At 37.8% G+C, this 26,983-nt stretch overlaps 1 protein-coding gene across 2 annotated transcripts; it reads left to right on the top strand.

Annotated features, from left to right (window-relative positions):
* Nucleotides 1-22,066: 22,066 nt before the first annotated feature.
* On the top strand, nt 22,067-26,613 carry LOC107769621 (putative WRKY transcription factor 14). Of its 2 annotated transcripts, XR_001644447.2 has the most exons (4): nt 22,067-22,759; nt 23,949-24,089; nt 25,141-25,771; nt 25,974-26,613. XR_001644447.2 is itself a non-coding variant. In XM_016588856.2 (3 exons), exons 1-3 carry the CDS (start codon nt 22,095-22,097, stop codon nt 25,718-25,720), a joined length of 1,386 nt encoding a protein of 461 aa, XP_016444342.2. In that variant the 5' UTR covers nt 22,067-22,094; the 3' UTR covers nt 25,721-25,952. The 2 variants fall into 2 exon arrangements, 1 of the variants encoding a protein (XP_016444342.2); XM_016588856.2 differs by lacking the exon at nt 25,974-26,613 and having other exon boundaries at nt 25,141-25,952.
* The last annotated feature ends 370 nt before the right edge of the window (nt 26,614-26,983 follow it).

The raw sequence follows: 26,983 nt of genomic DNA, 5'->3' as shown, positions 1-26,983 counted from the left end.
GTTCGCGAAGAGTAACCCACCAGAGCTTCGTGTTCGCGTCCTGAGCTCCGCGCTCACGAAGAACAAAATGAACCTTGTGGAAATTTGCTTTACGCGTTCGCGAGTGAAGTCACACGAACACGAAGAACAAATTCACTGAGCACCTGCAACAGTTATGATAGCAGAAATTCTAAGTCTCAAACATCCCGAACCCCATCCGAAACTCAACCGAGCCCTCGGGGCTCCAAACGAAACATGCATACTAGCCTAAAAACATCATACGGACTTACTCGTGTGATCAAATCACCAAAATAACACCTAGAAATTCAAGTTTAGCATCAAAATCAAAGAAAACTCTCAAGAACTCTTAAGTTCCAAATTTCACAACTGAGGGTCCGATTCACATCGTATGAATTCCGTTTCTTACCAAATTTTACAGGCTAAACTTAAATACCACGTAAGACATGTACTGAGCTCCGGAACCAAAATACGGGCTCGATACCATCAAATTCAAACATCTTTAAATTTTCAGAAACCCTTATAAATTTAGTTAAACGATTTTCTTCAAAAATTCATTTCTCAGGCCTGGTACCTCGGATTTAAATTTCGGGCATACGCCCAAGTCCCATATTTTTCTACATACCCTCCGGAACAGTCAAATCATGGGTCCGGATCCGTTTACCTAAAATATTGACCGAAGTCAACTTAAATTCAATTTTAAAGGCAAAATTAGCATTTTAATCAAATTTTCACATAAAAGCTTTTCGGATATATGCCCCGTCTGTGCACGCAAATCAAGGTGAAACAAAAGGAGGCTTTTAAGGCCTCGAAACACAAAATGGACTTTTACATTCTCCACCTCTAAAACAATCGTTCATCCACGAACAGAAATAGAAAAGAGGTACCTGAGTCGAGAAAAAGCTGGGGATATCGGCTCCGCATATTGGACTCGGACTCCCAGGTCGCTGCCTCAATAGGCTAACCTCTCCACTGTACACGAACTGAAGGGAAATTCTTCGATCTCAACTGACGAACCTGCCGATCTAGAATAGCTACCGACTCTTCCTCATAAGTCAAGTCCATGTCCAACTGGACAGTGCTGAAGTCTAACACGTGGGATGGATCGTCATGATACTTCTGAAGCATAGACACATGAAACAATGGGTGCACAGCTGATAAACTCGATGGCGACGCAAGTCTGTAAGTCATCTCTCCCACTCGATCAAGAATCTCAAAAGGACCAACAAATCTAGGGCTTAGCTTGCCCTTCTTCCCAAATCTCATCACGCCCTTCATGGGAGACACCCGAAGCAACACTCGTTCTCCGACCATGAATGCCACATCACGAACCTTGCGGTCGGCATAGCTCTTTTGCCTGGACTAAGCTGTACGAAGCTTATCCTGAATGATCTTAACCTTATCCAAGGCATTCTGCCCTAGATCTGTACCCAATAACCGAGCCTCTCCCGGCTCAAACAATCCAACTAGCGACCGACACCACCTACCATATAAAGCCTCATAGGGAGCCATCTGGATGCTCGACTAGTAACTGTTGTTGTAGGCAAACTCCGATAAGGGAAAGAATTGATCCCACGAACCTCCAAAGTCTATTACATATGCTCGAAGTATATCCTCCAAAATCTGAATAGTACCATCGGACTGTCCGTCCGTCTGAGGATGAAATGTTGTGCTCAACTCGACCCGTGTGCCCAACTCACGCTGAACTGCTCTCCAGAAATTCAAGGTGAACTACGTACCTCGGTTAGAAATGATTGACATGGGAACACCATGAAGACGAATAATCTCCCGAATAAAAATCTTTGCCAACCGTTCACAAGAATAGGAAACTGCTACAGGAATGAAATGCGCTGACTTGGTCAGTATATCAATAATAACCCACACTCCATCGAACTTCTTCTGAGTCCGTGGGAGTCCAAAACTAAGTCCATAGTGACATGCTCCCACTTCCACTCAGGAATATCAATCCTCTGAAACAAACCACCAGGTCTCTGATGCTCGTACTTTATTACCTGACAATTCAAACACCGAGCCACATATGCAACAATGTCTTTCTTCATTCTCCTTCACCAATAATTCTTCCGCAAGACCTGATACATCTTAGCGGCACTCGGATGAATAGAGTACCGGGAACTATGAGCCTCCTCTAGAATCAACTCTCGAAGTCCATCCACATTTGGCACATAAATAAGATCCTACATCCTCAAAACTCTATCATCTCCAACTGTAACTTGCTTGGTACCTCTGTGCCGCAATGTGTCTCTAAGGACAAGCAAATGAGGATCACCATATTGTCGATCCCGGATACTGATAACTAGGATTATGATGCATTTTACACTCCTTCTTACTTGAGTTTTGATTAAAAATGTGTACAAAATAGTCCCAAAGGCTTATATGATGTACTTGCTTGCAGGGTTTTGTCAAAAAGGTGACAATTCGTCAAAACCAGCTCAAAAAGGAGTGAAACATGCACAAGTACGAAGAACAAGTCCAAGCACAGTGCAACAGGTCCACTGCGACCGCACTCCATTCTATGCGGTCCGCAATGAGGAGGTTCAGAGAGGTGCCTATTTCAAGAAATCAAGCATTGCGGCCGCAAAGCATTTCATGCGAACCGCAATGAACCCACCGCGGCCGCACTCGATATTGTGCGGTCTGCAATGAGGAAGTTTAGAGAGTTGAAGATTTGGAGCTTAATGCCAATGCGGTCTACGGTCCTTTTTGTGCGGACCGCAATAGAAGCCACCGTGGCCGCGACACATTTTGTGTGGCCCGCGGTGGCCAAGTTCAGAGAGCAGACTTTTAAACCAAGAAGCCTCATTGTGGCCGCACTTGATTTTGTGCGGTCCGCACTACCCCCACAGGGGTATTTTTGTCTAGAAAATTTGGACTAGTATAAATAGTTTATTTTTCCCATTTTAGGTCATCAGTTGTATTTTAACGTTGGGTTGCGCTCGTAAACAGTGTTCATTTACCAATTTAAGTAATTTTAGAGTAGTTTTATCGTTGAATCTTCAAGTTTTAGCTTATAATTAAATATTATGGGTTTTTCTTCATTTATTTCTTTGTTTTCTTCTATTATCATAAGTAGCTAGACCCATTAGCCAGGGTTGTGGATCAACCCTAGAGTGGGTATTTGATGGGTCTTGTGCTTTAAGGCTTGAATGTCTATGGGTGTTTGATATTTGGACTAATTTATGATTTCAATGTTGAATTAGTGGTTGCAAACACTAATTTGTGCCTATTTGACTTGGGTTCTTCTTGAGAAAGAGAACTTGAGTCTAGGAAAATTAGTCCAACAAGGAATTGGGGCGTATTCAAGAGATTGATAGCCCCAATTAAAGGGTTAAACCTAGAGATAACAATACCCGACTTGAACCTAAATTGCTTGCACAAATTATCATACCCAATTGGTCTTGAGAAAGTCAATTAGGGCAAAATCACTCAAACTACCGAGAGGTATAGAGTGAGAAGTTCACTGCATTGGTTATATTGTAATCCCCAACATGACAACCTAGCCTTACATTCGAGAATCCGTCAAGTATCCACCTAGGAGAAAGTCACTTCCCTAGTGTCTTTTAACTATTTAGACAGCCATTCAAGTATCTTACTCTTAGCTTAACTTAGCTTAATTTAGCATCTTATTAGTATAAATTTAGAAGTAATATCAAAACCAACTATGATTAGAAGTGAAATTAAGAGCAATTACGCATCTCCAATTCAGATAGAAACTCAATTTCCATTCTCTAACTCCCTGTAGAAATCGATCCCGACCTTCTCGGGTAAAAGCTGCTTCGACCACTCTCGCTACTTTGTGGTAGTGCAGGGTTGGCTCCGATCACCTTTTTGGTGCCGTTGCCGGGGAGCTAACGGTTTTGGCTATCTATCTAAATAGTTTAGTGTGTTGTTGTTCTTTCCTTCTGTGCTACTAATTTATGTGTGTCATAACTTCATACAAAATGGCAGCAAACCACCCACCTCTTGGAGATCTTCCGCCGGTGGAGGAGGTAGATGACAATGTTGATGATGAGGTTCCCATTGTACCTCAAGGACAAAGGAGAGGCCACCAAGACAATGATAATATTCCAGACCCTCCCCTGCCACCTCCAAGAGTGGCTCCTCGAGTGCTTCCTAACCAAGGATATGCAAGTGCAATTGTCCCACCCTGGATCCGGGCGGGCAATTTTCAAATTACCAATGTGATGCTGACATTATTGGAGCAGCGTGGGTATTTCAAGGGTGCTGCCAATCAGAATGCTTACAAACATCTCAAGGGTTTCGTGGATACCTATTGGGGGAGCAAACAAACTAATGTGTCCGAGGATGCACTTGGTTGAGACTATTCCCTTTCTCACTTGGAGGGAAGGCATTGGATTGGCTTGAGCGACTTCCCAACCATTCCATCACTACTTGGGATGAGTTGGCGGATAAGTTCATTACAAAGTTTTTCTCACTGGAGCATATGGTAGCATTGAGAGATGAGATCTTAGATTTTAAGCAGGAGCCCACCGAACCATTACATGAGATTTGGGAGCGATATAGAACCAGGGTAAAGGAATGTCCCAACAATGATATGACTGAGGCAATGATCCAACAGACTTTCTACCGGGGCATTAACACAACAAATCAGTACATAATGAACCGACTTGATGGGGGTAATTTCATGAAGCTGTTGTATGATGATGTTTGTGACATTATTGACGAGATGGCTGACACATCCTTCGCTTGGCAAAGTAGAGCAAATGTGCCACAGGGTGACCCCACGGTCACTCACTTGCACAAAGATCTACATGACCATGGGCAAGCTATAGCAGAGCTGATAACTACTATGAACCAATTAGCAAAGGCATAGTTGCAACAAGTTCAAAAATCCACGCCAGGTAAATGCTATAGAGGGTGTCAACATGCTAGTGAACAAAAAAAGACAAAGAGGTCAACAAAACCAAGGGAGTTCGGATCAATTTGACAATGATTGTGGTGGATTCCAAGATGATGGTTATGATGGGCAGAATGAATAAGTGCAATACGTAAACAATTATCAAGGCCAAAGGGGCAATTCTTCCAACCAACAACAATGGAGAACCCAAGGCAATTGGGGCAATCAACAACAACAAGGCAATGATAATTGGGGGAACAACAACCAAAGTTCCAATTGGGACAATCAGAACAATCAGGGTAATTGGAATGGCAACAACAATTGGGGTGGTAACAACAATTAGGGAGGTTGGAACAATTGCAATCAAGGAAATCGGGGGCAAGGCTTTCAAAGGCCCCTAGTGTACCAACAACCGAACAATCCACCCCCATTTCCATCCCAAGGTCCTAGTTCATCCAACAACGAAATGGGGAGAATTGAAATGATGTTTGAATAGATGATGAAAAAGAATGCAGACTCTGATGCTCAGTTATCTTCCCACAATACTTCAATTAGAAACTTGGTGGTTCAATTAGGCCAAATCTCATAATCCTTGAATACTCACCCTATAGGGGAACTACCAAGTGATACGGTAGTTAACCCGAAGGGTGGGAACAATCATGTGATGGCGGTGACTACGAGAAGTGGAAGAGTCAGTGATGTGAATGCCTCCAAGAGAAAAGCAGTTTTGAGTGATGAAGTTGAGTTATAAGAAGATGAAATTCCTTTGGTGGTTGAAAACATGGTTGATGAGAACGTGAATGAAGAAGTAAGGATTGATATTCAAGATGCCGAGGTGGAGACTCAGAATGATGTGAACCTGTCTAGGGAACACGTAATAGACATGTCGGAAATGGTTGTGCCTAAATCCAAGGCTCCTTTGCCAAGGCCACCTCCACCTTATCCTCAAAGGCTTGCGAAGCAGAAAAATGAGAATCAGTTTAAAAAGTTCATTGATATAATGAAGAGCTTATCCATTAATGTGTCTTTGGTAGAGGCTCTAGAACAAATGTCGGGCTATGCTAAATTAATGAAGGACTTGGTGACAAAGAAAATATCCATGGATTGTGAAACTATCAAGATGACCCACCAAGTTAGTGCAATAGTGCATTCAATGGCCCTGAAGCTTGGAGATCCTGGTGCTTTGACCATTCCTTGCACCATTGGGAGTGCGGACTTTGCTAAAGCTCTATGTGATTTGGGTGCAAGTATCAACTTGATGCCCTACTCAGTTTTCAAGACTTTGGGTATTGGGCAACCGAGGCCGACTTCCATAAGATTGCAAATGGCGGATGGAACTATGAAGAGGCCATTGGGTATTATTGATGATGTCCTTGTCCGGGTGGACAAATTTATCTTGCCAGCTAATCTTTTGATCTTGGATTGTGATGTAGATTATGAAGTTCCAATCATATTGGGAAGACCTTTCCTTGCTACTTGGAAGGCCTTAGTTGATGTAGAAGCAGGGGAATTTACCTTCCGGGTGGATGATGAGAAAGTGGTCTTTCATATGTGCAAGTCAATGAAGCAGCCCAACAGTTTTAAGGTGTGCTCTTTTGTGAACTAGAAACTTTGTGATTGACACCATACTTTGCAAGCAAAGTGTCAAAAGCTTTATTGCAAAAATGAGACCCCCCATTACTTATGATTGCACGAGGAGTGCCAAACCTTGTAAAAATGCTCTTCTTGAGAAACGCAACAACACTCCGGACCTCATTGTTGGGTAAAGCCACGGCTTCAACCCACTTTGAAATATAGTCAACTGCCACAAGAATGTATGTTGTTTTCCATACGAGCTAACAAACGGGCCCATAAAATCAATGTCACATACATCAAAAATATCAACTTCAACAATTGTATTGAGAGGCATCTCATCTTTCTTCGAAATTCCACCCGCTCTTTGACATTCGTCACACTTCTTCACAAGTTCACTTGCATCTTTGTACAAAGTTGGCCAATAAAACCCACAACTAAGAACTTTTGAAGCCTTCCTCGCCCTACCATGATGGCCACCATAGGGAGAGGAATCACAAGCCTCTAAGATACTCAATTGCTCCTCCTCCGGGACACACCTTCGGATCACACCATCCATGCAGATCTTGAACAAGTACGACTCATCCTAATAGAAATCCAAACTATCCCATTTGAGCTTCTTCCTTTGGTTAGAAAAAAGCTCACACGGGATTATACTAGTCACAGGGAAATTAGCAACGTCCACAAACCATGGCATACCATTCACTGACACCGAAAGGAGTTGTTCGTCGGGAAATGAATCATTGATATCTAGGCCATCATGAGGCCTCCCCTCCTCCTCCAAGTGGCACAAGTGGTCCGCCACTTGGTTTTCACTACTCTTCTGGTCCACAATCTCCAAATCAAACTCTTGAAGTAACAAGACCCATCGCATCAGTCTAGTTTTGGAATCCTTCTTCGTCATCAAGTACCAAAGTGCGGCATGATCGGTATGGACTATGACCTTGGCACCCATGAGATACGGCATAAATTTCTCCATCGCGAACACAATACCCAAAAGCTCTTTCTCAGTCACCGTGTAGTTCACTTGAGCATCATTCATTATCTTGCTCGTATAGTACACCGGATGAAACATTTTTTTCACTCTTTGACCCAAAACCACCCTAACTGCAACATCGATCACATCACACATGAGCTTAAAAGGCAAGCTCCAATTAGGTGCAGTAATAATAGGAGTGGTGGTTAACTTGTGCTTGAGAAGTTCAAAGGCTTGCATACATCTCTCATCGAACACGAACTTGGCATCTTTTTCTAATAACTTGCATAAGGGATTCACTACCTTCGAAAATTCTTTGATAAATCTTCCGTAGAACCCCGCATGCCCAAGAAAACTTTGAACTCCCTTGATAGAGGTAGGGGGAGGGAGCCTTGAAATCACATCAATTTTTGCTTTGTCCACCTCTATACCATGCTTTGAAATTTTATGCCCAAGAACTATGCCCTCTTCCACCATGAAGTGGCATTTCTCCCAATTAAGAACAAGATTGGTTTCTTCACAACGGGCCAACACTCTATCAAGATTTTTCAAACATTCCTCAAATAAATCACCCACAACACTAAATTCATCCATGAACACCTCCAAAATATCTTCCACCATATCGGTGAAAATGGCCATCATACACCGTTGAAATGTAGTCGGCACATTACACAACCCAAAAGTGATCCGAGAAAAGGCAAAGGTGCCATATTGACACGTGAATGTGGTCTTCTCCTGAACTTCCAGAGCAATCAAGATTTGGTTGTGCCCAGAATACCCATCCAAGAAATAGTAGAAGGCATGCCCAGTAAGCCGATCTAACATCTGATCAAGAAAAGGCAATGGAATGTGATCCTTGCGGTTCACTTTATTCAACTTGTGGTAGTCCATGCATACCCTTCACCCGGTGACGGTTCTGGTAGGAATCATCTCATTTTGCGAATTTGCAACCACGGTCATGCCACCCTTCTTCGGTACACATTGCACGGGCGAAGTCCAAGAGCTATCAGAGATGGGGTACACAACCTCGGCATCCAACAACTTGATCACCTCCTTTTTTAAAACTTCTTGCATTGCCTCGTTTAACCTCTTTTGATGTTCCAAGGAGGGTTTTGCATCATCTTCTAGAATAATCTTGTACATATAGAATGGGGGGCTTATACCTTGAATATCAGCTAAAGTCAATCCAATTGCCTTTTTCCGCTTTTGACGCACCGCCAATGTGGCATCAACCTGCATGTTAGTAAGACAAGAGGAAAGAATAACTGGCAAAGTAGAACTAGGGCCTAAGAACTCATACCTGAGGTGTGGAGGCAACGACTTCAACTCCAACACTGGAAGTTCCTCAATTGAAGGTTTTGTTGGTAGAGTCTTCCTATTTTCGAGATCCAAAGATAGTTTCCTAGGCTCATAAGAGTAATATCCCATCCAATGTAAAGCATTCACACACTCCACTAGGCCTTCATCATCGTTTACATCAAGATTCAACAAAACTGCCTCTAGAGGGTCCTCCACATTGATCATTGCACTGGTATCATCAACTATCACCACCGTGACAAGCGAGTGGCCAAGTTGAAGTCTCAAACAGGGAAATCAAGAGTATATTTTCAAAGACGGTCAATGCAAATAGGATCGATTGGTCAAAGAAGTTGGATGATGCTCTTTGGGCTTATAGGACTGCTTACAAAACTCCGATTGGTATGTCTCCGTACCGGTTGGTGTTTGCGAAAGCTTGCCATCTACCGGTTGAGTTAGAGCACAAGGACATGTGGGCTTTGAGGAAGCTGAATCTTGAATGGGATGTGACAGCAAATCTTCGTATGGAGCAGCTTAATGAACTTGATGAATTCCGATTCCATGCCTAATCCAGTTCGTCCTTGTACAAGGACAAGATAAAGTACCTTCATGATAAATATGCTCATGGCAAGGAGTTCAAAGTGGGTGATTTGGTTCTCTTGTTCAATTCTCGTTTACGTCTGTTTCCGGGAAAGCTTAAGTCGAAATGGAGCGGACCTTTTGAAGTGATGTTTGTGACTCCATTTGGTGCACTTGACTTGAAGAACAAAAATGGGGAGGCTTTTAGAGTTAATGAACACAGGGTCAAGAACTACCTGGGCAAAATTGATGACAGCCACGTGGTGGCATTGCTCCATCTGAAGTGATTTGATGGTAACCTACATCGTGTCGCGGTGTTAAATCAAGCGCTTCTTGGGAGGCAACCCATATGTCTTTCTTTTTGTTTTTCTGTGATTTTCTTGGTAGTGTAGGATTTATTTTTGGACTGACTGGTTGTGATATATTGTAGGATTGTGTTGATGTAATGCAGGACCAAGTTTGGAAAAATGATCACTCTCTGAAGTTTGCAATGCGGAGCGCACTTCATTTTGTGCGGCCGTAAAGGCCTCTTTGCGGGGGCAACAATTCAATGCGGATCGCAGAGTATATGGTCAGAAATGGGGAGTCTCTAAAGTTTGCCATCGCGGCCACAATGCATTTTGTGCGGTCCGCAGTGGACCACTGCAGCCGCATTGCATTTCTTGCGGTTCGCAGTGCACTTTTCCCTAGTGCCATTTGTTTCTGAGCACCTCGGACCGCGATGCCATTTTGTGCGGTCCGCGGTGGGTAGGTGAGATGGGCCCCAGGTCCTTTTCTATAAATATGACTTGAGGCCCTCTTTTCAAACTTTTCAACTTTTTTACTCTCAGAGCTTAAAAATTACTGTTCATCACCCTAATTGCACGAATTCAACTGCTAAGTCTCGATTAATCATCAGTGCATCTCACTTTTGGTAACTTTAATTCCTTCTTAGTTGTTTAATTTTGTCATTTTCTTTTAACTTTTATTTTTCTTAGTTGTTATTCCTTTTCTTCCCATTTTTCTGTCAATTTTGTAGCATATGTTAGTTTATTTCGGTTTTAATTAGGACTAATTAGTGAAAACACTGATTCAACACCTAGGGAATCAATAATAGGTGAAGATTTGGACTAAAAATATGAAAAACTTTAACCGTAGGTTGATATTGCTGTTGGGTACTAATCGCGGACCGCAGTGGATCTTGTGCGGTCCGCAGTGCTATTTTGTGCGGACCGCGATGGAAAAAGTTCTGAAAGCTGACAATTGAGGACCACGGCCAAAATGGATTTTGTGTGGTCCACGGTGCCCCAATGCGAACCGCAAAAACATTTTGTGCGGTCCGCAGTATCTTTAATCAGAGAGTGGGTAGTCTGAATCCCACCTCAATGCGGACCGCAATGCATTTTGTGCGGTCCGCGGTAGCTTCTTTGTGGCCGCACTTCATTTTGTGCGAACCGCAGTCTGCAACTTCTGAATGTCTACAAGTTTTTTTGCAATGCTTCACTAACTCTACTGATACTAACAAAGTTCAACTGTATTCTCTTTGCAGATCATGGTAAAATCACGAGGCAAAGGTGATAAACAATCAGGGAAAGGAGAGTCCTCCCGGGGTAGGGGACGGGGCATGATAAGATTGACCCTGCAAGCCCGACAAAACGTGAAAAACACCAGAAGGCTCATTAAGGCTGTTGATAGAGCTATTGACCAATTCGGGAGTGAATATGAGCCTTCCCGGGAGGCATCATCAGACTCCGTGCCAGAGTATGTTCCTGACTGGCCGGAGAGGAACATGTTGAAGGTGGATCACCTGCCTCTGGATCTATTATTGCATGACCCAGCTCCAACAGCCCAGCCCCAGCCAGAGCAGGAGTCAGAGAGGCCACCCAATAGGAAGAGGGTGATTCCCCGTACTGACGATGCTGTCATAGAGTTAGAGGACCTATAGGGAGGATCCTCTAGCTATCCCCAGATTCCAGTACAGGCCTAGGACTCAGTCTAGGCCCAGGTCGCAGGTCCCAGTGGAGACACAGAGTATAGGGAGCCAATCACAGGTTCCCGAGCAGACCGAGGACCCAGGGACCCAGACTTAGGACCCTATGCAGATGGAGGGCCGATAGGGAGTTTCTTTTTCCTCTCTTCCTTATTTTGTGCTTATTTTAGTTAGTTAGCATTGAGTACAATGCTAGCTTTCATTTGAGGGGGTAGCTCTATTCGGATGACTGTATATATGATAGTATTTTTTTTTCTTTATGCTTTCTTTTTACCTTTGGTATGTATATAACTTTATCATTTTATTGCAATTTTCGTACTTTTTACTTTTAGGTCTGTATATAAAGTTACGTTCTTATGTATATATTCATTATTCCTATTGTATATTCAACTAATTCCCCTCTTGTATATATTCATTTTTACTTTCAGCATTTTTCCTTTCTTAGTTTCTTATTTTATTTAGTAGCTTCTTGTTTTGAGTTTTTGCATGCAATAAGCCTTTGGTTTTCTTAATGCCACGGTTCTTTCCAAAGGTAGAGTTTGTGTGAACCGGGTGGCTCTTCCCGATGATGGATGGCATGACAACCTTCTTAAGGATTTGAGTCTGTTTCCTTTTTACTTTTAGTAGTTAGTTGGTAAGGGTGCCTCAAGTAAAGGTTCACTTGGGTCTAACACATTTGCCTTTGAACCTATGGTCAAAAACAAATTGTTGTATATAGGATGGTGAAAGTGGTGACCTTGAGACTCTTGTGTTGGCCGATAATCATCAAGTGGTTTTTCGGGACCATTGTGTTGCTCAAATCTCAACTAAGGTTGTTATGGGCCCTTGACTCTGTTTCTTTAGCAATCCCACAGCTTGTGTGGTAAAAATTTGAATTGCAAGTCCAAGTCCTGAGCCATTAGTCTAGAACTTGCTCTGAATGTTTGTCTAGGCGAAATCCTAAGTGTAATTTGACTTGGGATGTGATTATAGGTTCTCCTTAATCCGAATGATATCTTGAACACTTCCATAGCCTACCAATGATAAAACCCCTAGTCAACCCTTTTGAGCCTTAGACCTTTTTCTTTCAAAAAACCACGATACAAGCTTTTACCCATTCTAAAAATGCCCTCTCTTGGCACCCGATCTTTCCTTAGCACAAGGCAAAAATATAAGTTTGAGGGGAGAGACAAGGAATGCAACAAAGTGGTAAAAGGGTACAAAATGAAGAAAAGGAAAGGCAATGAAAAATAAAGAAAATCAAAAAGACAAAAAGAATGATCAATGTAGAAAAGAATGAAGGGATTCAGTAAAAGTAAAGAGATGAAAGGTAAGAAAAGTTGAGAAAGGAGAAAAAGATCTGAAATGAATAAGAAAGAATGACAATGTGTCTATCTAACCCCTTAGAAAGAAGTTAAATGACTTAAAAAGTCAAGATAATATGTGCCAAAATGAAGCAAAAGAAGTGCTAAAGGGAAGATGGAACCTACTTAGACCAAACATTTCCTACCCTGAACCAAAAGCCTTCACTATATCTCTACAAAAGCCCTATATGATCTTGAGTTGAATGAAGCTTACATTAGTGGTGACTTACATAAGGGGCAAGCATATGATACTTAGATCCGGACTTGTGACTTTTTTTTTAGAGAGATGAGTGTATTTCCATTAACCTCGTTCTGAGTGCTACAATCCTAAAGGTGAGGTTTGCTTAGAGAGAGTTGAGAATATGTGAGGTTGGGTTCCACAATGACCAAGGTAGTAGAAGAGTTTCTTTGATGTGTTGAGTCAACTCTTAATGCTCTTGTATCGCACTAAATCCATGGTGCTTAAAAGGTCGAATGTTGTTAATGATTCATTTGAATTGAGGGCAATTGTTAGTCCCAATTGAGGCTAGATGAGGTCACTTTAGGTCAGCTGAATTTTCTTGGATTTACTCTTAAGAGGTGGGTCTTATTTTGTTTGCTTGAGGACAAGCAAAAGCTTAAGTTTGGGAGAGTTGATAAATAGGGATTATGATGCATTTTACACTCCTTCTTACTTGAGTTTTGATTAAAAATATGTACAAAATAGTCCTAAAGGCTTACATGATGTACTTGTTTGCAGGGTTTGGTCAACAAGGTGACAATTCGTCAAAACCAGCTCAAAAAGGAGTGAAACATGCACAAATACCAAGAACAAGTCCAAGCATAGTGCAACAGGCCCACTGCGGCCGCACTCCATTCTGTGTGGTCCGTAGTGAGGAGGTTCAGAGAGGTGCCTATTTCAGGAAATCAAGCATTGCGGCCGTAAAGCATTTCATGCGGACCGCAATGAACCCACCGCGACCGCACTTGATATTGTGCGGTCCGCAATGATGAAGTTAGAGAGTTGAAGATTTGGAGATTAATGCCAATGCGGTCCGTGGTCCTTTTTGTGCGGACCGCAACAGAAGCCACCGCAGCCGCGGTGGATTTTGTGCGGCCCGCGGTAGCCAAGTTCAGAGAGCAGACTTTTAAACCAAGAAGCCTCATTGTGGCCGCACTCGATTTTGTGCGGTCCTCACTACCCCCGTATGGGTATTTTTGTCCAAAACATTTGGCCTAGTATAAATAGTTTCTTTTCCCATTTTTGGGTCATCAGTTTATTTTAACGTTGGGCTGTGCTCGTGGACAGTGTTCCTTTACCATCTTAAGTAATTTTAGAGTAGTTTTATCATTGAATCTTCAAGTTTTAGCTTGTAATTAAATATTATGGGTTTTTCTTCATCTATTTCTTTGTTTTATTCTATTATCATGAGTAGCTAGACGCATTAGCTAGGGTTGTGGCTCAACCCTAGTGTGGGTATTTAATGGATCTTGTGTTTTAAGGCTTGAATGTCTATGGGTGTTTGATATTTGGACTAATTTATGGTTTCAATGTTGAATTAGTGGTTGCAAACACTAATTTGTGCCTATTTGACTTGGGTTCTCCTTGAGAAAGAGAACTTGAGTATAGGAAAATTAGTCCAACAAGGAATTGAGGCGTATTCAAGAGATTGATAGCCCCAATTAAAGGGTTAAACCTAGAGATAGTAATACCCGACTTGAACCTAAATTGCTTGCACAAATTATCATACCCAATTGGTTTTGAGAAAGTCAATTAGCGCAAAATCACTCAAACTACCGAGTGGTATAGAGTGAGAAGTTCAGTGCATTGGTTATATCGTAATCCCCAACATGACAACCTAGCCTTAGACTCGAGAATACGTCAAGTATCCACCTAGGAGAAAGTCACTTCCCTAGTGCCTTTTAACTATTTAGACAACCCTTCAAGTATCTTACTTTTAGTTTAACTTAGCTTAATTTAGCATCTTATTAGTATAAATTTAGAAGTAATATCAAAACCAACTATGATTAGAAGTGCAATTAAGAGCAATTACGCATCTCCAATTTAGATAGAAACTCAATTCCCATTTCTAGCTCCCTGTGGAAATCGATCCCGACCTTCTCGGGTAAAACCTGCTTCGACCACTCTCGCTACTTTGTAGTAGTGTAGGGTTGGCTCCGATCAAATACGCTCAAATAATGAAGAGCGAGTTACTGTGCAAGTTAGCACATGGCTGGGCTCAGACACATCTAACCTCACGAACTGATTGGCCAAAGCCTGAACATCCAAAGCAAGCGGTCTCTCACCGACTGGAATATACGCAAGGCTGCCCATACTGGCTGACTTCCTACTCAATGCATCAGCCACTACATTGGCCTTTTCCCGGATGATACAAGTTGGTGATATCATAGTCTTTCAATAGCTCCAACCACCTCCTCTGCCTCAAATTAAGCTCCTTCTACTTGAACAAATATTGCAAACTCTTGTGATCCGTGAACACCTTACACGACACGCCATATAAATAATGCCTCCAGATCTTCAGCGCATGAACAATGGTTGTTAGCTCCAAATCATGAACTGGATAGTTCTTCTCGTGGATCTTCAACTGTCGCGAAGCATATGAAATAACCTTGCCATTCTACATCAACACCACACCAAGTCCAATGCGAGATGCATCAAGTGCAACCCTATCCAAATCATATAATATTGTTGTGGCGTGCAGCCCGATCCAACTCATATAATACTGTTGTGGCATGCAACTCGAACCCACATGTCCTCCCTTATTACTCATTGTTGCTGCGTGCAACCCGATCCCATATAATATTATTGCGGCGCACAATCCGATCCTAATATACAAATCAACACCAACCACAAAAGAATCCCGGCAAGGAAATAATAACATAACAACAATATCCTAATAAGGGAAGCAATAATATAAAAATAATATCCCGGCAAGGGAAATAATATCACAAGCAATGACATCCCGGCAAGGGAAACAATATCATAACAATAACATCCCAGCAAGGGAATCAACTACAACCAATCTAGTTTCCACAGTTAATTCACAAAATAAACCTTAACCTGAGCCAATACTTGACAATTGCCAATTACTAAGAATTCATCATAAATCTTGTACCACAATCGCTAACCATCAAGTTAAGGATAATCAAAACATAATAAAATTACAACAAATCCGAATATGAGACTCACGAGCATGTTTGACACCAATGTATAAATACTCGTCACCTCACCTATATGTCGTACTCGACACTAACACATAGCAAATAAGACACAACACCTATTCCCTCAAGCTAAGGTTAGGCCAAACACTTACCTCAACTTTCACGGCCAAACTCAAGCCTCAAGCACCGCTTTCCCTTTAGATTTTGCCTCCAATTTACTTGTATCTAACCCAAATTAATTTAACAACATTAATAAACATAAGGAATTCAACACCAATGCTAAATTATAGGTTTTCTATCATTTTTCCCAAAAAGTCAAAAATCGACCCCGGGCCCGCTTGGTCAAAACTCGAGGTTCGGACCAAAACCCGATCAACCATTTACCCACGAGCCCGAATATGTAATTAGTTTCAAAATACGACCCCAAAACGAGGTCTAAATTCCAATTATTTAAAAAGCCCTAACTATACCCAAATTTCCAATTTCTACCATGAAAATTCTTAATTCTTGATGTAAAAGTGATGAAAAACGTTGGGTGATTGAAAGAGTAGAATTTAGAATTGATTACCAACACTTTGGGGATGATTCTGTGTGAAGAAAATCTCCTCTAGGTATTGTTAGTTCGTAAATATGAAGAAAATGGGTTCTGCCCGTTTTTAAATCTGTTTTAAAGAGACTGGGTAGGCCTTCATCGCGTTCGCGATGGGCCTTCCGCGTTCGCGATGGGTCAGGCCCAAATGGCCTTCGCGTTCGCATTAGATGGCCTGCATTCGCGGAGATTTTGCTCCACAGGCTTCGTGTTGGCGGTCAAACGGCCGCGTTCGCATAGAATAAATTGAGCTCCCCTCCTGCAGGCCCAATAACTCTATGCGTCGCGTGGGCCAGAACGCGTTCGCGAAGAGTAACCCACCAGAGCTTCGCGTTTGCGAAGAATAAAATGACCCTTGTAGAAATTTGCCTTACGCGTTCGCGAATGAAGCCACGTGAACGTGAAGAACAAATTCACTGAGCACCTGCAATAGTTATGACAGCATAAATTCTAAGTCTCAAACATCCCGAACCCCATCTGAAACTTACCCGAGCCCTCGGGGATCCAAACCAAACATGCATACTAGCCTAACAATATCATACGGACTTACTCGTGCGATCAAATCGCCAAAATAACACCTAGAACTTCAAGTTTAGCATCAAAACAAAGAAAAATCTCTAGAACTCTTAAGTTTCAAATTTCACAACAGAGGGTCCGATTCACATCATATGAATTCCGTTTCTTACCAAATTTTACAGGCTCAAATTAAATACCATATAAGACCTGTATCGGGCTCTGGAACCAAAATACGGGCCCGATACCATCAAATTCAAACATCTTTAAATTTTCAGAAACTCTTATAATTTCAGTTAAACAATTTTCTTCAAAAATTCATTTCTCGGGCTTGGGAACTCGGAATTAAATTTCGGGCATGCGCCCAAGTCCCATATTTTTCTACGGACTCTCCAGGACCGGGTCCGGGTCCGTTTACCCAAATTATTGACCGAAGTCAACTTAAATTCAATTTTAAAGGCAAAATTAGCATTTTAACAAATTTTCACATAAAAGCTTTTCGGAAATACGCCCAGTCTGCGCACGCAAATCGAGGTGAGCCAAAAGGAGGTTTTTAAGGCCTTGGAACGCAGAATGAACTTTTAAAACAAGTGATAACCTTTTGGGTCATCACACGTACTCGGAGAGAAAGATTTTTGTACGAACCTTTTGGAATCCAAGCCTTTCAGTATCAGCGGCGCTCTCTGGATCTGGTCGACCCTGGAATTGTAGATTTCCACCTTTTTGTCCTTTGCTTCGATTATTTTCTCCCCTGATTCTATCCGTTTTTTCAGCTCCTCGAGTATTTCTATGATCTCGGGGTTAGTACCCGACTCATTTTCATTCGACCTCTTTGCGACCAGTTCTTCCCTACGGATGATCTCCTAAAACGGATTGGGTTCAATTCTGCTCGGTGCGCGACTTTGGTTCTGTAACTGTGTTATCGCCGTCTGTTGTGCCTGCAACACTTCGAAGATCATCCGTAGATTTATCTGTCTCCTCTATTGTTTTAAGTATTCTGCAATGTCGATCGGGCTCCACTACAGATGCTATTCTCGGGATCCGTAGGCAGGTTTGTGTCGATAGCCACATGTGAGTTAGCGGCCAACGGGTCCGCGATTGGAATTCCAATGGGATCAACGTGTAGTACCTCGTTATTGGGCGCTATGTTGTTATTTTCACCGTGGTGACCGGATTCATTGTCAACATGTAGGGGTGCCAATTATGAGTTTAACATTTTGAGCCTTAACCTGAAATTAGAATACTTCAAAGAACAAGTGTAAAATAGTAAGTGTTATGGAAATTTGTATCAAATAACCACTTCTATCCTTAGCCCCACGGTGGACGCCAAACTATTTACCCTCAAAATTGGATAACAATTGAATTTGTAAGTGATTTTAAGGATACATGGATTAAATTGATACAATGTGATAAATTGAAGATACGATTAAAATAAGCAATGATAAAATAGATTCAAACCGCACAACTTGAACAGTTATAACCTTGGCAAGTTAGTCACACTTGAACTGGATGCAATTCAAATGATATCAAAATACAGAAGAACAGTAGCTGCGGAAAGAAAATAATTTTATACTGCTTAGGGATGCGTGTTACACTATATTTTATAAGTAATCGGACCACCTTTTTATAGTAGGGAAGTCTTATATTAGGTACAACTCTATAAAATTTAAAAATCTCCTGATTTGCTGATTTGCTGGTTCTTTATTGATACGTGCCGAGATTCCCGCCGTAATATCTGACCGATCACAGTTATTTCGGCCTTCCATTTTTTCTGTCTTCTGTTGGTCAATGTTTCCCCGAGCTCGTTCAGGGTCAGGGTCGATTCCGAGATCATGGACTCAATGTTCTTGAAAAAGACATTCTGACCTAGTGTTTTGGTTCGATAGGACTCGGGGTCGATCTTCAATCCCTCACGTTTCGAGCCCGGTCTGCCATGTAGTGGTCGAGTCCGGTTTCGACCGTCTACGAGGTACTTCGATAAAACATCTCCAATTCCTATCACTCGATTTCATGTTTTGAGTGTCAAATACTGCATATATTCAGGTAATAAACTCAAAGAGGGATGTAGAATCATTACGTTAATTCATTAGGTGATGAATCCCCAGTCCAAGTAGCTAAAGTTCGTGGCTGAAAATGAAGCATGTCCTTTCATATTTAAGCCTGGACACCTAGCAATCACGATTGCAGTCACGTCTCTACTATTGTGGAACCGGATCTTGCCTAATTTTGACGTTCGCGACAACACCTTCGCTAGTGCTGATAACCCTAGGATGGGCCATTTTTCACGTTCACGAGCTCCTAATTGCTACCATGGTCAACAATTGGTGGAAGTGACTGATACAATAAATGTGATTTCAATTTTGATTATATAAAGTATTGGTGAATTCTTTTTATTTTTATTTTTTGGAAAAGGAAAAAAAGTAGTGTAATCATTCTGTATAATGGAGATAGGAGGAAAGGAATGGACAAGATTCTAATACCTTTGGACGCAATTGTCCCGGTAACATGCATTTAGAAGCGTCACCCGAGAAATGCGGCTACTTGATCACATATTGTTTAAAAATTCATTGAAAATATTATATCACATATTCTTTTAAAATGACTTTTCCACCACTTAGAATTTTAAGGATAACGATTTGTTTTCTTTTCCTTTTTCTACTTTACTTTGAAACCCTCATTTTTTGAAACCAAGATCTTAACTCCACTAATCTTCTAATTACTGAATATTCTGTAACGATGAATTAAAGAAAAGTGATGCGTAGTCTCAAATACATTTTTGGGTAAAAAATTTACTACTTTTCTCTAAGTATATTGTGAGACTACAACTTTGTTTAACATTTTCATTACTTTTCACAACTCGAGTAATCTCATACTGAAAAGAAATGCTCCGTCTGTATCTTTTCTATTATTATTATTATTATTATTATTATTATTATTATTATTATTATTATTATTATTATTATTATTATTATTATTATTATTATTATTATTATTATTATTATTATTATTATTATTATTATTATTATTATTATTATTATTATTATTATTATTATTATTATTATTATTATTATTATTATTATTATTATTATTATTATTATTATTATTATTATTATTATTATTATTATTATTATTATTATTATTATTATTATTATTATTATTATTATTATTATTATTATTATTATTATTATTATTATTATTATTATTATTATTATTATTATTATTATTATTATTATTATTATTATTATTATTATTATTATTATTATTATTATTATTATTATTATTATTATTATTATTATTATTATTATTATTATTATTATTATTATTATTATTATTATTATTATTATTATTATTATTATTATTATTATTATTATTATTATTATTATTATTATTATTATTATTATTATTATTATTATTATTATTATTATTATTATTATTATTATTATTATTATTATTATTATTATTATTATTATTATTATTATTATTATTATTATTATTATTATTATTATTATTATTATTATTATTATTATTATTATTATTATTATTATTATTATTATTATTATTATTATTATTATTATTATTATTATTATTATTATTATTATTATTATTATTATTATTATTATTATTATTATTATTATTATTATTATTATTATTATTATTATTATTATTATTATTATTATTATTATTATTATTATTATTATTATTATTATTATTATTATTATTATTATTATTATTATTATTATTATTATTATTATTATTATTATTATTATTATTATTATTATTATTATTATTATTATTATTATTATTATTATTATTATTATTATTATTATTATTATTATTATTATTATTATTATTATTATTATTATTATTATTATTATTATTATTATTATTATTATTATTATTATTATTATTATTATTATTATTATTATTATTATTATTATTATTATTATTATTATTATTATTATTATTATTATTATTATTATTATTATTATTATTATTATTATTATTATTATATATTATTATTATTATTATTATTATTATTATTATTATTATTATTATTATTATTATTATTATTATTATTATTATTATTATTATTATTATTATTATTATTATTATTATTATTATTATTATTATTATTATTATTATTATTATTATTATTATTATTATTATTATTATTATTATTATTATTATTATTATTATTATTATTATATTTTAAATTTTTATGGTTAAAATCTCCCATTTTTCATCATTAAGAAAGTTAAATACATGCCAACTGATGCCAATACTTTGTAGTATTTAATTATAGATTGTATAATATATAACATTTGAGATGGAAATAATTGTAAATAATTAAAAAATTATCTGGATTTTTTTTTTAATGTATGATATTACTCATAAACCTTTTGTAAATACAATGTTCGAAATTCAAAATGTATATTTTGTTAATTCAGGTGAGAGAAGAGCTAATAAGAAGATTTTCGGTAATGTACTGTCACTTAATTTTTCCAACTAATAATAAAATTATATAAATTTTTATCACATTAAAATAATTGAATTATGTATGATAATTGCTCAAAAAATACCAATGTCCATAAGGTCAAATTAACAAAAATTCTAGAGTTAGGAAGAGAGAGAGAACAAAATATATGTTAAAGTTAAAATAGCATAAACAGTTGCATTGATTTGATCCGCGTGATGATGTATATGGAGGCACACATTGAAAATGAACCAGCTCAAAGCCCTAAATAGTTTAATCAGATTATTAATACTACTACTACTACTTGTTTAATTAATTAAAATATTCCCTTTTCTATTATCCCCACTTGTTGCGTATGGAAATGAGCACTTTTATGTGAAAAGTCAGCGACCTCCCCTTTCTTCCTCTCTCTTCAGAATAACTATCAAGCCATTTTCTCTCTCTCTTTCTTTGCTTTCTTGAGAAGAAGAAGAGGAGAAAACAAAACAAACTATTTGTTTCAATATTCTCTGATCTTTTGCTTCTTTGCAAAATTACCCACAAGAGGACAACAAGTCTTTCTTAGCCTAAATATATACAAGTGCATGTTCTTTACGTCTGTTTGGTGCAAAACATACCAAACTATTCTTTGTGGACTATCAAAAAATAGGTCAAATCAAGAATCTGCTGCTGCTTGTTTCTGCTTAAAAATTTCTTTCTCAAAGTCATACATAGAGAGAAGCTAAAATTAAGGCAATTATAGCTAGGTATGTGCAGCAAGTTCCAGCTGCAAAAAACAACCATGGAGAATAATTATCAAGGTGATTTAGCTGATATATTCCTAGGTAGCAGTGGACCAAATATAAGTGGTGCAAATAATATCACTACCACCTCTGGTGAGTCATCATCGACTACTGCTGCTGCTGCTGTTACTGACAGATGGCTAGGTCAGTTCCCTAGCCATCCGATAAATTATTCGGCCGCTGGAATTGAAGAACCGTCCGTTCAAGATTTTGGAGATCCGTTTTGTAACTTGAGAGATCCACTCTTCCATGATATTGATATGCTGCCTGCCGGTTCCAGCTTATTCACCTCGAACAATGACAATAATAACAATAACAATAATAATAATAATATTAGTCTTTTTGGACCAAAAATTCTTGAGGAGACTGAAATGAAAAGTCGACAAACCGGCAATATCTTTTCAAGGATGCTTCAGATCTCTCCTACTACCAAGTTGGCCGCGGCGATGTCACCATGTAATTCTCCGATGACGGGTGCCGTAGCCTTGCAACCACCCTCCACTGTTATTGCTGGTGGTGGTGCATTAGTTGCTAATGATGCAATTATCTCTCCTAATTCTTCTAAAACTTGCTTAATGGAAAACTCTGGCTTGCAGATCTCATCTCCGCGAAATACGGGTATCAAACGAAGGTGAGTAAATTCTTGAAAATTAATATATATACTATACTTGAATTGAAAACTCTTACTATATTGTGTAATTTATTTGATACGAACATGATTGATGCCTAGTTTTAAGAGATTTTTATGACTTCAACTTTTTCAATGAACAACTAGAAGAAAGATAGAAAAATCATGTAAACAGTATTTACTACTCCTACTATGTAGCTTTTAATGAACCATATCAAACATAGGGTCCTGAGTGAACAATTGAAAAAAAAGAAAGGAAAACCAGAATAAATTGATATGTAAATATGCATGAAATCCGGGTGATATTTTCCATCAAAATTAATAAAAGCATCTAGAACTACTTCTTCAATCACAGACTTAGCTTTCAACTTGTTTATTTTTCTTTACTTTTTACTCCAAAAAAATACCATGAAAGGGGCTTTTCAATTTGTGTCAATCACTTTCAGCTAGAAATATTTTCATGATTACCTCTTGTCAACAAGAAGTAGCACAGTTTTGACACGACTGAAAGTAAAGTCGATCGATTAGAAATCAATCTACTAAATACCATAGATTTCATTTGATGCTTCCAAAATCTCACACTTTCCCAGCATGTTTAGGTCTCACCTATACATTTATATTTTAATAGTAGTAATATATATACATATAGTTGACTCACCATGAACCCTTTCGAATTTTCAGTCAACGGTATTGAAAATGCAAAAAAATACAAATAATTCCTGCATTAGTTTGTGAAAGATTAATCCATGAAGTTGTTATCTTAGATTTCAGTCACCTGCCCTTTGTAAAGTCATTAATTTACTATGACGATAATAGTGTACAAGTTGATGCAAAAGGTTAGCCAAAGCTCCCTAGTCGTGCGCAGGGCGAAGGTATATATAGGTAAAATATTATATTTTAATGGTATATAACATATATGGAACATTCTTTATTGATATTTTTTTTTACTCAAGTTTAAACACCCTAGAGGAAATTTCTGGCTTCACCACTGATCGTGCGTTGACAGTTGAAGAATTTTTTTGGTAGGATAGTAATATTCTGCTTAATGAATCTACTTGGCAAGAGTCAAATTTTTTGAGCTAGTGAGTTTCGAATACTAGATGACTAGCAAAAAAAAAAGTTGATAAAAAAGGTTTCTTGATGTATTAGGGTTTATTATGCAAAAGTGAAGTATATATATTTGAATTTGCAGAAAGAGTCAGGCGAAAAAGGTGGTATGTATACCAGCACCAGCACCAGCAAACAGCAGGCAAGGTGGAGAAATAGTTCCATCAGATCTATGGGCTTGGAGAAAGTACGGTCAGAAGCCAATCAAAGGCTCCCCTTACCCAAGGTCAGTAATTACTCATACTAAGATGAAACAACATAATTTCTGTACATCTGCACTGACAATGTTTTTTACTATAAGAAGATTTTGTGTTTCCTTTTGTGACAAATTGGGAATTTTCTTTAGAAATCACCAATTCTTTTTTATTGTCCGTAAATTAAAGACTTCTCTGAGCAAGCCTATCAATATAAGAGCAAGTTTTTGCTAAGTCCAATGGATGCTTTTAAGCTTCTTTGAAAATTAAGAGATAATACTACAATTATTATTGTTTTAAGTGATGGATTTAATTGTACAAATAAATTCCTATGATGTTCTTCTGATTAATAGAAACCTAAAGTTGTGACCATGATGCAACTCATCATTCATCTTTCATCCTCGAAAGATTTACGTGAGTAGAGTTCATTCACTTGAAAAAAAAAATTAATTAATGAACCAATACACTACTACTGCTATCTTCGGTCTATATTTACTTCCTTCGTGTCAACTTATGTGAACTTATTTGATTAGGCACGAAATTTATGAAAAAAGAAAATACTTTTGAACTTGTGGTGTAAAATGAGACACATATATTTTGTGTGGCTATAAATTATTGCATAAAGGTAAATTGTTTGCATATATGGAAAGAGGTCATTCTTTTTTACAGGGACTAAAAAGGATATAGGTTCAAATAAATTGAAACAAATGGAGTAATATTTTTTTATATACCCCTTAGGAAAGATAGTTAATCATTAGATTAGTAGTACTTCGTCCATTTCAATTTATGTGAACCCATTTGACTGAGCACAGAATTTAAGAAAAGAAAAAAGACTTTTGAACTTGTGGTGTAAAATGAGGCAAATATATTTTGTGTGGCTATAAATCATTGCATAAAGGTAAATTGTTTCCAAATAAGGAAAGGGGTCATTCTTTTTTACACGGACCAAAAAGGAAATAGGTTCACATAAATTGAAACGGAGAGAGTATATGTTTTGTCTCAAATATTTTGGAACAAATATATACTAATAGAGGGTCTCCATAAATTAATATTTAGAGTTTTGGTCATCTGAAATGAATGCAGGGGCTACTATAGATGCAGTAGTTCCAAGGGATGTTCAGCAAGGAAACAAGTGGAAAGGAGCAGGACAGACCCAAACATGTTAGTCATCACCTACACATCAGAGCACAATCATCCTTGGCCAACCCAGAGAAATTCCCTCGCTGGTTCAACCAGGTCTCAGCCTAATAATTCCAAACACACTACTACTTCAACCTCTAAGAACAACACTAATTCAAAAGATGATCAACAAAACAATATTAGTACTGTTGCACAAGTGAATATTTCCAAAGTGAAGGAAGAGGTGGCCGAATTACAAGACCTAAGGGATGATCATCATCATCAGCAACTTGCTGTGGAAATGCGTGATGTCGAATTCTCAAAAGACAGTTATCAGCCAATATTGCCAGATTCATCATCGAACCACTCTCACGAGGATTTCTTCGCCGATTTGGTAGAACTCGAAGCTGACCCTCTAAACCTTTTGTTCGCCAAAACTCTCTCGGGAGATATTAATGAAGCGGGACAGAAGAAGACCATTGATGCGTTCAACTTGTACGATTGGAGTGGAAACAACAACAATAAGAGTCAAGCCGACCCATAACAAGATTCGATCAAACACAGGATAAAAAAGAAGCAAACTAAATCTCACTTGGTACATATTCTTGACTAGTGCTATACTTTCTTGGAATGTCATAAGCCAAGTAAAGATGGATTAATGTCTCTTGGCTATAATTTTCCTCCTCTTTTTTTTTCTTTTCTTTTTCTGTTGTGCATTAATTTGGTGTAGCTAGCCTAGTATTGCTGCATACTGTACAAGTATCACTTTTTCATAATCTTGTCTTCTGACTTAGCAGAACAGTGAAGAGATTAGGAAAGGAAAAAGTAGGAAAAGGAGTGCTGGTTGATTGGGAGCAGGGCCTACGAGAGAGAGTCCTCCATTCCTTTTGGGAATATTAGTGGATGGGACAGAAAGCTGAGGAACAGAAGGTTTCAACAGTTAAAACAAGTACATCGTCTATCAGATCAGACATGACCAGATAGAGGCGATTGACGTGCGATGGAACTCCCATCTTTTTAGTGGGATAAATAATTAAAGCCTCCTCCCCTCATTTACCATACGCTCCAACAAAATTTTTAAAAGCTTCTCTATTTCCTTTCTTTCTTACTGGTTTAGCAAAAATGTTTATTTAGAAAGAAAGGATCATGCTACTAATTAAATATTAATACTGAAGTTTAAAAGGAATTCTTCCTCTTTCGTGACATGACAAAAGAGTTTAAGGTGGTCATGTCTGAGGTGTTTTGAGAAGATACGTTGACAAGATGCAAGCTTCGGGTTCCTCAGCTTTCTGTTTGTTAATTCCATTATTATTATTACTATTCTAGTTGTGTTTGTTTTGGATATTGTATGTAGTTTACGAAGCTTTTGAGATAAATTAGAAGTTTTTTGTTCATATTTTTTTTCCGTTAAATGTATTTATAATTTCCGTCAAGCTTCTATTATACTCCGTTCATTGCAATTTATGTGAACTCATTTGATCGGGCAAAAAGTTTAAGAAAAAAGAAAAGACTTTTGAATTTGTGGTGTAAAATGAGGCATACATATATGTTTTGTGTATCTATAAATTATTGCATAAGGTAAATTATTTCCAAATACGGAAAGATGTTATTCTTTTTGGCATAGACTAAAAAGGAAATAAGTTTACATAAATTGAAATGGAGGGTCGAAAGAAAGAAAGAAAATTCTTTTTTATCATTTATGTGTAATGACCCGACCAACTGTTTTGAGTTTTAGGATCCTATTCCCTGTTTGATGCTTCCTCTAGGTTCATTTTGAAAGTATAAGAGGGGTGAATTGTTTATTTTT

This window comes from Nicotiana tabacum, chromosome 3 (genome assembly GCF_000715075.1).
Source record: "Nicotiana tabacum cultivar K326 chromosome 3, ASM71507v2, whole genome shotgun sequence".
Classification (NCBI taxonomy): Eukaryota; Viridiplantae; Streptophyta; class Magnoliopsida; order Solanales; family Solanaceae; genus Nicotiana; species Nicotiana tabacum.
Note: the sequence above shows the minus strand (reverse complement) of the source record. Positions and strands in the feature narration are given on the sequence as shown.

Excerpts from the sequence above, each read along its gene's own strand:
- LOC107769621 (XM_016588856.2), top strand. The coding sequence starts at position 22,095 with ATGTGCAGCAAGTTCCAGCTGCAAAAAACAACCATGGAGAATAATTAT. Across the intron at positions 22,760-23,948 it reads AATACGGGTATCAAACGAAG|AAAGAGTCAGGCGAAAAAGG; the intron begins GTGAGTAAATTC and ends TTGAATTTGCAG. Across the intron at positions 24,090-25,140 it reads AAAGGCTCCCCTTACCCAAG|GGGCTACTATAGATGCAGTA; the intron begins GTCAGTAATTAC and ends AAATGAATGCAG.